The sequence below is a fragment of the Notolepis coatsorum genome (assembly GCF_963971535.1).
Source record: "Notolepis coatsorum genome assembly, chromosome: 16".
NCBI lineage: Eukaryota > Metazoa > Chordata > Actinopteri > Aulopiformes > Paralepididae > Notolepis > Notolepis coatsorum.
The window spans coordinates 5,111,180-5,122,770 of NC_140180.1; the positions used below are offsets into that span (position 1 = coordinate 5,111,180).

At 43.3% G+C, this 11,591-nt stretch overlaps 2 protein-coding genes and 1 pseudogene across 3 annotated transcripts; all 3 read left to right on the plus strand.

The window, feature by feature from the left end:
• Positions 1-14: 14 nt before the first annotated feature.
• Positions 15-9,048, plus strand: LOC311242503 (protocadherin gamma-A10-like; the record flags this gene model as incomplete). Its single annotated transcript, XM_084331464.1, has 4 exons — positions 15-122; positions 1,539-2,111; positions 5,824-7,591; positions 9,029-9,048. 4 exons carry the CDS (start codon positions 15-17, stop codon positions 9,046-9,048), a joined length of 2,469 nt encoding a protein of 822 aa, XP_084187590.1.
• On the plus strand, positions 2,496-3,727 carry LOC311242377 (protocadherin gamma-A10-like; the record flags this gene model as incomplete). The annotated part of the gene is given in 2 exon segments (XM_084331333.1): positions 2,496-3,669; positions 3,672-3,727. Coding segments are annotated over 2 exon segments (1,230 nt in total).
• A 369-nt stretch (positions 9,049-9,417) lies between the features above and the next one.
• On the plus strand, positions 9,418-11,582 carry LOC311242504 (protocadherin gamma-A3-like; annotated as a pseudogene). The gene is made up of 2 exons: positions 9,418-9,786; positions 10,489-11,582. The product of its transcript is annotated as a protocadherin gamma-A3-like (transcript).
• The last annotated feature ends 9 nt before the right edge of the window (positions 11,583-11,591 follow it).

Genomic DNA, 11,591 nt, shown 5'->3' on the forward strand with positions numbered 1-11,591 from the left:
ACTGTAAGTTCGGCATGGCTGGTAGTCAGAACATTCTGATAATGGACCCCAGTTCTACAGGGACGATGCAGCGGATCCAGAGTGAAAAGAACATCCTGGACGAACCAGACTCTCCTCTAGAGGTGAGTTCATTGATTTGTGATTATTATAAATGGTGCATCGGTTATATGTCTTTCAATATCTTGCACGTTGCAAGTGTTACTTGGCTACATTACATCTAATAGTTGTTCTGGTTGCTTATGGGACGTTTCAGCACCTACAGGGTGGACTGCTCCTCGCTAAGACCGTGCAGGGGCCTGTCTAGTGTTTTAGATTCAACAGATGACACTGCTGTCAGCATTCTCTACTGATATATATCCAACTTAGCAAGAGAAACAGTTTGCCTTACAAAAAAGTGAACTATAGAAAAACGCACTCACTTTTTCCCCTTAAATAACGTGTGTGTGTGTCGCTGCACCCTCCTCTGGACCTCTGTTTGTCCACTCCAACACAGTGGTGTTTCATTTTAATTTTAATATTTGCCATTTCTTTCATATGATTGCAGTATGTGTGGCTGTGTGTGTGTGTGTGTGTGTGTGTGTGTGTGTGTGTGTGTGTGTGTGTGTGTGTGTGTGTGTGTGTGTGTGTGTGTGTGTGTGTGTGTGTGTGTGTGTGTGTGTGTGTGTCTGTTTGCGTGTGTGTTGCAGTCCACGCTCTACTTTAGAGGGCGAGTTCAGCACCACGTTGATGGACAGCTCCTGTATTGTGATGTCTGTAGTGTTATATGGTTTCAGGTCATGCACTCTACTGCTGTAACTTACTTTCTTCATATTAGTTTACAGTAACTTACTTGCTCTCTGTTGCTATAAGTTGCAAGATGTCTATTCATATCATGTCATTGTTAAAAGTGAATGATTGCTTTCATTGATGTTGACCATTATATTCAATTAATAGACACGCATAGTAGAAATGTCAATACATTTAGGTTTCCATTCATGGAGACTATTATTTTTCTCATAGCTCATCATATTGACTGAAGTCTCTTTTGACTGAAGTAGACTCTACATCATCACCAACATGCACTGCATATTGTAACAATGGCACCATTTAATGTTTTCTTAGAATGATTCTATTTTCAGACCAAGTTATCTGTTTCCACCTAAATGTATGGTGTTCACGTTTTGGACTCTAAGGGACGCTGTTGAACAGTGAAATAATTTATATCTGGTGATGTCAGTCAGTAGAGTCTCCTCCTCTGTCACTGCAATGTAGAAAAGAGAGAGAGAATCTGCTTCATATGAGGTGGAGCTCGACGGAAGTACAGCCGCTTATATAAACAGCCTGTTTTGCTTTTATGAAAAGAAGACGTTGGAGATAGAGAATCGTCTCAAATTTGTATCCTGGTGAATCTTATTTTCTTCATTATTGCTCGTGGGATCTACTAATAGAACATGGCGTTGGAACGCCCTCGCTGCGTAAAATGGCGTTTGAGCTGCGGACCTACGCGGACAATCCTGTTGTTGTTTTTCTTGTATTGGAATGAAATTGTCACTGGTCAGATCCGGTATTCCATCCCGGAGGAGATGAAGAAAGGATCTCTTATCGGTAACGTAGCTCAAGACCTGGGGTTGGATTTGAAAAGGCTCCGTTCAGGCCGGGCCCGTATCGTGACCGGAGACAGCATTCAGTACACCGAGCTGAAGACAGACAAAGGGATTCTAGTCGTGAACGAGAGAATAGACCGAGAGCAGCTTTGTGGCGACGCCACACCGTGTAGCTTCAGCTTCGAGATCATTCTAGAGAATCCAATGGAACTGCATCATATTACTATTGAAGTATTGGATGTAAATGATCATCCCCCGGTATTCAAGAAAAAAGACATAGCGTTAGAAATAAGCGAGTCGGCTAACCTTGGTGCACGATTTATGCTGGACAACGCAGAGGATCCTGATGTTGGAGTTAACGGTCTGCAGAACTACGTCTTAAGTTCAAACGATAATTTTGTTTTGAAACAACATGTGAATCCAGACGGAAGTAGGAATGTTGAGATGGTGCTTCAGAAACCGTTAGACAGAGAGGAGCATCCCCGTCTCTCTCTAAAGCTGATAGCAGTGGACGGTGGAACTCCTCAGAGATCTGGTACAGTAAATATAGACATCACTGTTCTAGATGTTAACGATAACGCTCCTGTATTCAACCAGTCAATCTACAGGGCGACGGTCATGGAAAACGCACCAAAAGGAACTTATATTATCACAGTGAACGCTACAGACACAGATAGTGGATCGAATGGATACATCACATATTTACTTTCAAATCTGAAAAGCACTGTAGCTGATTTGCTGTCTATAGATGAGCACTCAGGGGTATTATCTGTTTCTGGGCTCATAGACTTCGAAAAGGACAAAAAGTACGAGCTCAGAATTGACGCTAAAGATCAGGGAGGTTTAACAGACTATAGTAAGGTGATAGTTGAGGTTATTGACGTGAATGATAATGCACCTGTAATTAGCGTCATGTCGTTCACTAGTCCCGTGTCTGAAGACTCCCCTCCAGGTACAACCATTGGTATAATTAACGCTAAAGACTTAGATTCAGGTGATAACGGACAGGTGACTTGTTCTATTAACCAGAATTCACCTTTCAAGATTAAATCGAATTTAAGAAATTATTACACATTGATAACTGATGCTGTATTAGATCGGGAAGCTATTGCAGAATATAACATTACTGTAGTAGCCACAGACGCAGGCTCGCCTCCTCTTTCAAGTAAAAGAATGTTTAACTTAAAGGTGTCTGACGTCAATGACAACGCACCAGTTTTTACAGAGAAGGTTTACAATGCGTTTCTCCCAGAGAACAACTCTCCTGGTGTGTCTGTTATCACTGTTAGAGCTAAAGACTCAGATGCAAATCAAAACGCTCGTGTTTCTTATATACTGGAGGATTCTGATATAGGAGGAACCCCAGTGTCTGGATATGTCTCAGTTAACGCAGAGAGCGGAGTTTTACATGCAGTACGTTCCTTTGATTATGAACAAATCAAACAACTTCAACTAGTTGTCAAAGCGCAGGATGGAGGCTCCCCTCCACTCAGTAGCAACGTGACTGTGAAAATACTGATCCAGGACCAGAACGACAACGCACCTCAGGTTCTGTACCCAGTCCAGACTGGCGGCTCTCTGGTGCCTGAAATGGTGCCTCGTTCAGCAGATGTGGGCTATCTGGTCAGTAAAGTGGTGGCTGTTGATGTGGACTCTGGACAGAATGCCTGGCTCTCCTATAAACTACAGAAAGCCACAGACAGGGCGCTGTTTGAAGTGGGCTTACAGAATGGAGAAATAAGAACTATCCGCCAAGTCACTGATAAAGATGCTGTGAAACAAAGGCTGACTGTTGTAGTGGAGGACAACGGACAGCCCTCTCGTTCAGCTACAGTCAATGTTAACGTGGCGGTAACCGACAGCTTCCCGGAAGTGCTCTCGGAGTTCACTGACTTTACGCACGACAAGGAGTACAATGACAACCTGACTTTCTTCTTAGTCTTGGCTTTGGCTGTAGTTTCCTTTCTCTTCATCACGTGTTTAGTGGTTATTATATCAGTGAAAATATACAGATGGAGACAGTCTCGCGTCCTCTATCATTCCGGTCTCCCGGTGATTCCATATTATCCACCGCGTTACTCAGACACTTTGGGGACAGGGACTCTGCCGCATGTGTACAATTACGAGGTGTGCAGGACGACTGACTCCAGGAAGAGTGACTGTAAGTTCGGCATGGCTGGTAGTCAGAACATTCTGATAATGGACCCCAGTTCTACAGGAACGATGCAGCGGATCCAGAGTGAAAAGAGCATCCTGGATGAACAAGACTCTCCTCTAGAGGTGAGTTCATTGATTCGTGATTATTATAAATGTTGCATCGGTTATATGTCTTTCAATATCCTTGACGTTGCAAATGTTACTTGGCTACATTACAGTTGACTGGTAGCTTATGGCACGTTTTAGGACCTATTGGGTGGACAGCTCCTCTCCGAAACCATGCAGGGGCCTGTCTAGTGTTTTAAGTTGAACAGATGACACTGCTGTCAGCATTCTCTTCTGATATATATCCAACAGTTTGCCTTACAAAAAAGTGAACTATAGAAAAACGCACTCACTTTTTTCCCCCTTAAATAACGTGTGTGTGTGTCGCTGCACCCTCCTCTGGACCTCTGGTTGTCCACTCCAACACAGTGGTGTTTCATTTTCTGTCATATGATTGCAGTATGTGTGGCTGGTTTTAAGCATCAGCATCCCGTGGATAGCGACATATTAGCCAATTGTTCTATAATGCTGAAGCTTTTAAGAGCTATATTTGTACTTCTAGCTGCCTACAACATGCTACACGCTGGCATTTTGTGTGTGGGTGTGTGTGTGTGTGTGTGTTTGCGTGTGTTGCCATCCATGCTCTACTTTAGAGGGCGAGTTCAGCACCAGGTTGATGGACAGCTCCTGTATTGCGATGTCTGTAGTGTTATATGGTTTCAGGCCATGCACTCTACTGGTTTAACTTACTTCCTTCTATTAGTTTACAGTAACTTACTTCCTCTCTGTTGCTATAAGTTGCAAGACGTCTAGTCATATCATGTTATTGTTAAGTGAATGATTGCTTTCATTGATGTTGACCATTATATTCAATTAATAGACACGCATCGTAGAAATATCAATACATTTAGGTTTCCATTTATGGAGTCTATTTTTTTTCTCATAGCTCATTATATTAACTTAAGTCTCTTTTGACTGAAGTAGACTGCACTGCATATTGTAACAATGGCACCATTTAATGTTTTCTTAGAATGATTCTATTTTCAGATAATGTTATGTGTTTTCACCAAAATGTATGGTGTTCATGTTTTGGACTCTAAGGGACGCTGTTGAACAGTGAAATAATTTCTATAGTGATGTCAGTCAGTAGAGTCTCCTCCTCTGTCACTGCAATGAGGAGAAGAGAGAGAGGATCTGCTTCATATGAGGTGGAGCTCGACGGAAGTACAGCCGCTTATATAAACAGCCTGTTTTGCTTTTATGAAAAGAAGACGTTGGAGATAGAGAATCGTCTCAAATTTGTATCCTGGTAAATCTTATTTTCTTCATTATTGCTTGTGGGATTTACTAATAGAACATGGCGTTGGAACGCCCTCGCTGCGTAAAATGGCGTTTGAGTTGTGGACCTACGCGGACAATCCTGTTGTTGTTTTTCTTGTATTGGAATGAAATAGTCACTGGTCAGATCCGGTATTCCATCCCGGAGGAGATGAAGAAAGGATCTCTTATCGGTAACGTAGCTCAAGACCTGGGGTTGGATTTGAAAAGGCTCCGTTCAGGCCGGGCCCGTATCGTGACCGGAGACAGCATCCAGTACACAGAGCTGAAGACAGACAAAGGGATTCTAGTCGTGAACGAGAGAATAGACCGAGAGCAGCTTTGTGGCGACGTCACACCGTGTAGTTTCAGCTTCGAGATCATTCTAGAGAATCCAATGGAGCTGCATCGAGTGACTGTGGAGATTATTGATATTAATGATAATTCCCCCTTGTTTAGAAAAGAGGAGATCAAATTTGAAATCAGCGAATCAGCCATCCTAGGATCACGCTTTATCTTAGCCAGCGCCGAGGACGCAGATGTAGGTGAAAATAGTCTGCAGAAATACATACTAACTACTAATGACAATTTTGCTTTGAAACAACACTCGAACCCAGATGGTAGAAAATACGCAGAGATGATTTTGCAAAAGGCATTAGACAGAGAGAGCCATCCAAGATTCGCTTTGAAGTTGATAGCGTTGGACGGTGGAACTCCTCAGAAATCTGGTACAGTAAATATAGACATCACTGTTCTAGATGTTAATGATAACGCTCCTGTATTTAACCAGTCAGTCTACCGGGCGACTGTGATGGAAAATGCACCGAAAGGCACCTTTATCACCACAGTGAACGCCAGTGATGCAGACAGTGGATCAAACGGTGTGATAACATACAGGTTTTCAAACATGAAACAGAATCTGATCGATATATTTCAAATGGACGAAAACACCGGGGTGATAACACTAGTGGGTCAAATTGATTACGAGAAAGATAAGAAATATGAAATTATGATTGAGGCCATGGATCAAGGTGGTCTTACAGATTCAAGTAAGGTTCTAATTGAGCTAGTGGACGTTAATGACAACGCACCTGTCATAAACGTCATGTCTTTTTCCAGCCCTGTGTCCGAGGATGCCCCATCCGGCACCACAATTGCAATAATTAATGTCAAAGACGCAGACTCAGAGCAAAATGGACAGGTAACGTGTTCTATTGAAAACAATCTCCCATTTAAAATAAAGTCGTCGCTGACCAGTTATTACACGTTGATAACAGATTCAGCATTTGACAGAGAAACTGTGCCGGAATATAATATAACTGTGAAGGCGACTGACTCGGGATCTCCTCCCCTCTCTACCGTTACAAAGCTGTGCCTTAGAATCTCTGACGTAAATGACAACGCCCCTTCATTTGATAAATCCACGTATTCTGCCTACGTCACAGAGAATAACTCCCCTGGAATCTCCATATTCACCGTTAGTGCGCGGGACTCTGACTGGAATCAAAACGCTAGAATCTCGTATCTCCTAGAAGACACACAGGTCAGCGGTAGTCCAGTCTCTACCTATATATCTATAAACTCTGAAACTGGAGTTTTACACGCAGTACGTTCCTTTGATTATGAACAAATCAAACAACTTCAACTAGTTGTCAAAGCGCAGGATGGAGGCTCCCCTCCACTCAGTAGCAACGTGACTGTGAAAATACTGATCCAGGACCAGAACGACAACGCACCTCAGGTTCTGTACCCAGTCCAGACTGGCGGCTCTCTGGTGGCTGAAATGGTGCCTCGTTCAGCAGATGTGGGCTATCTGGTCACTAAAGTGGTGGCTGTTGATGTGGACTCTGGACAGAATGCCTGGCTCTCCTATAAACTACAGAAAGCCACAGACAGGGCGCTGTTTGAAGTGGGCTTACAGAATGGAGAAATAAGAACTATCCGCCAAGTCACTGATAAAGATGCTGTGAAACAAAGGCTGACTGTTGTAGTGGAGGACAACGGACAGCCCTCTCGTTCAGCTACAGTCAATGTTAACGTGGCGGTGGCCGACAGCTTCCCTGAAGTGCTCTCGGAGTTCACTGACTTTACGCACGACAAGGAGTACAATGACAACCTGACTTTCTTCTTAGTCTTGGCTTTGGCTGTAGTTTCCTTTCTCTTCATCACGTGTTTAGTGGTTATTATATCAGTGAAGATATACAGATGGAGACAGTCTCGCGTCCTCTATCATTCCGGTCTTCCGGTGATTCCATATTATCCACCACGTTACTCAGACACTTTGGGGACAGGGACTCTCCCGCATGTGTACAATTACGAGGTGTGCAGGACGACTGACTCCAGGAAGAGTGACTGTAAGTTCGGCATGGCTGGTAGTCAGAACATTCTGATAATGGACCCCAGTTCTACAGGGACGATGCAGCGGATCCAGAGTGAAAAGAGCATCCTGGACGAACCAGACTCTCCTCTGGAGGTGAGTTCATTGATTTGTGATTATTATAAATGTTGCATCGGTTATATGCCTTTCAACATCCTTGCATGTTGCAAATGTTACTTGGCTACATTACATATAATAGTTGACTGGTAGCTTATGGACGTTTCAGCACCTATTGGGTGGACAGCTCCTCTCTGAGACCATGCAGGGGCCTGTCTAGTGTTTTAGATTCAACATGTGACACTGCTGTCAGCATTCTCTAATGATATATGATCCAACTTAGAGAAACAGTTTGCCTTACAAAAAAGTGAACTATAGAAAACGCACTCACTTTTTTTTTCTTCAATAACGTGGACTTCATTACCAATCATATAGTCTCGTGTCATTTATTAAATATAAATATTTCATGAACCTGACTCTCCACTAGAGGTTGGCGGATCTGTAGTACCATGCTCTGTGTGTGTGTGTGTGTGTGTGTGTGTGTGTGTGTGTGTGTGTGTGTGTGTGTGTGTGTGTGTGTGTGTGTGTGTGTGTGTGTGTGTGTGTGTGTGTGTGTGTGTTGTGTGTGTGTGTGTGTGTGTGTGTGTGTGTGTGTGTGTGTGTGTGTGTGTGTGTGTGTGTGTGTGTGTGTGTGTGTGTCGCTGCACCCTCCTCTGGACCTCTGTTTGTCCACTCCAACACAGTGGTGTTTCATTTTCATTTTAATATTTTAATATTTGCCATTTATTTCATATGATTGCAGTATGTGTGGCTGGTTTTAAGCTTCAGAGTTTCAGTACCGCGGATAGCGACACATTAGCCAGTTGTTCCATAATGCTGATGCAAGATTTATTTCTATTTGTACGTCTTGCTGCCTACAACATGCTACACGCTGGCATTTTGTGCCTGTGTGTGTGTGTGTGTGTGTGTGTGTGTCTGTGTGTGTGTGTGTGTGTGTGTGTGTGTGTGTGTGTGTGTGTCTGTGTCTGTGTCTGTGTCTGTGTCTGTTTGCGTTGTGTGTTGCTGTCCATGCTCTACTTTAAAGGGCGAGTTCAGAACCAGGTTGATGGACAGCTCCTGTATTGTGATGTCTGTAGTGTTATATGGTGTCAGGTCATGCACTCTACTGGTTTAACTTACTTCCTTCATATTAGTTTACAGTAACTTACTTCCTCTCTGTTTCTGTATAAGTTGCAAGACGTCTAGTCATATCATGTCATTGTTAAAAGTGAATGATTGCTTTCATTGATGTTGACCATTATATTCAATTAATAGACACACATCATATAAATGTCAATACATTTAGGTTTCAATTTATGGAGTCTATTTTTTTTCTCATAGCTCATCATATTGACTGAAGTCTCTTTTGACTGAAGTAGACTCTACATCATCACCAACATGCACTGCATATTGTAACAATGGCACCATTTAATGTTTTCTTAGAATGCTTCTATTTTCAGACAGAGTTATTTGTTTTCACCAAAATTTATGGTGTTCATGTTTTGGACTCTAGGGGACGCTGTTGAACAGTGAAATAATTTCTATAGTGATGTCAGTCAGTAGAGTCTCCTCCTCTGTCACTGCAATGTAGAAAAGAGAGAGAGAATCTGCTTCATATGAGGTGGAGCTCGACGGAAGTACAGCCGCTTTTATAAACAGCCTGTTTTGCTTTTATGAAAAGAAGACGTTGGAGATAGAGAATCGTCTCAAATTTGTATCCTGGTAAATCTTATTTTCTTCATTATTGCTTGTGGGATCTACTAATAGAACATGGCGTTGGAACGCCCTCGCTGCGTAAAATGCTGTTTCAGTTGCGGACCTACACGGACAATCCTATTGTTTTTCTTCTTGTATTGGAATGAAATAGTCACTGGTCAGATCCGGTATTCCATCCCGGAGGAGATGAAGAAAGGATCCCTTATAGGTAACGTAGCTCAAGACCTGGGGTTGGATTTGAAAAGGCTCCGTTCAGGCCGGGCCCGTATCGTGACCGGAGACAGCATCCAGTACACCGAGCTGAAGACAGACAAAGGGATTCTAGTCGTGAACGAGAGAATAGACCGAGAGCAGCTTTGTGGCGACGTCACACCGTGTAGCTTCAGCTTCGAGATCATTCTGGAGAATCCTATGGAGCTGCATCGAGTGACTGTGGAGATTCTGGATATTAATGATAATTCCCCCTTGTTTAGAAAAGAGGAGATCAAATTTGAAATAAGCGAATCAGCCATCCTAGGATCACGCTTTATCTTAGCCAGCGCAGAGGACGCAGATGTAGGTGAAAATAGTCTGCACAAATACATACTAACTACTAATGACAATTTTGCTTTGAAACAACACTCAAACCCAGACGGTAGAAAATATGCAGAGATGATTTTACAAAAACCGTTAGACAGAGAGAGCCATCCAAGATTCGCTTTGAAGTTAATAGCGTTGGACGGTGGAACTCCTCAGAAATCGGGTACAGTAAATATAGATATCGCTGTTCTAGATGCTAATGATAATGCTCCTGTATTTAATCAATCTGTCTACCGGGCGAGTGTTGTGGAAAATGCACCGAAAGGCACCTTTATCACCACAGTGAACGCCAGTGATGCAGACAGTGGATCAAACGGTGTGATAACATACAGGTTTTCAAACATGAAACAGAATCTGATCGATGTATTTAAAATGGACGAAATCACCGGGGTGATAACACTAGTGGGTCAAATTGATTACGAGAAAGATAAGAAATATGAAATTATGATTGAGGCCATGGATCAAGGTGGTCTTACAGATTCAAGTAAGGTTCTAATCGAGCTTGTGGATGTTAATGACAACGCACCTGTCATAAACGTCATGTCTTTTTCCAGCCCTGTGTCCGAGGATGCCGCATCCGGCACCACAATTGCAATAATTTATGTCAAAGACGCAGACTCAGAGCAAAATGGACAGGTAACGTGTTCTATTGAAAACAATCTCCCATTTAAAATAAAGTCGTCGCTGACCAGTTATTACACGTTGATAACAGATTCAGCATTTGACAGAGAAACTGTGCCGGAATATAATATAACTGTGAAGGCGACTGACTCGGGATCTCCTCCCCTCTCTACCGTTACAAAGCTGTGCCTTAGAATCTCTGACGTAAATGACAACGCCCCTTCATTTGATAAATCCACGTATTCTGCCTACGTCACAGAGAATAATTCCCCTGGAATGTCCATATTCACCGTTAGTGCGCGAGACTCTGACTGGAATCAAAACGCGAGAATCTCGTACCTCCTAGAAGACACACAGGTCAGCGGTAGTCCAGTCTCTACTTATATATCTATAAACTCTGAAACTGGAGTGATACATGCAGTACGTTCCTTTGATTATGAACAAATCAAACAACTTCAACTAGTTGTCAAAGCGCAGGATGGAGGCTCCCCTCCACTCAGTAGCAACGTGACTGTGAAAATACTGATCCAGGACCAGAACGACAACGCACCTCAGGTTCTGTACCCAGTCCAGACTGGCGGCTCTCTGGTGGCTGAAATGGTGCCTCGTTCAGCAGATGTGGGCTATCTGGTCACTAAAGTGGTGGCTGTTGATGTGGACTCTGGACAGAATGCCTGGCTCTCCTATAAACTACAGAAAGCCACAGACAGGGCGCTGTTTGAAGTGGGCTTACAGAATGGAGAAATAAGAACTATCCGCCAAGTCACTGATAAAGATGCTGTGAAACAAAGGCTGACTGTTGTAGTGGAGGACAACGGACAGCCCTCTCGTTCAGCTACAGTCAATGTTAACGTGGCGGTGGCCGACAGCTTCCCGGAAGTGCTCTCGGAGTTCACTGACTTTACGCACGACAAGGAGTACAATGACAACCTGACTTTCTTCTTAGTCTTGGCTTTGGCTGTAGTTTCCTTTCTCTTCATCACGTGTTTAGTGGTTATTATATCAGTGAAGATATACAGATGGAGACAGTCTCGCGTCCTCTATCATTCTGGTCTCCCGGTGATTCCATATTATCCACCTCGTTACTCAGACACTTTGGGGACAGGGACTCTCCCGCATGTGTACAATTACGAGGTGTGCAGGACGACTGACTCCAGGAA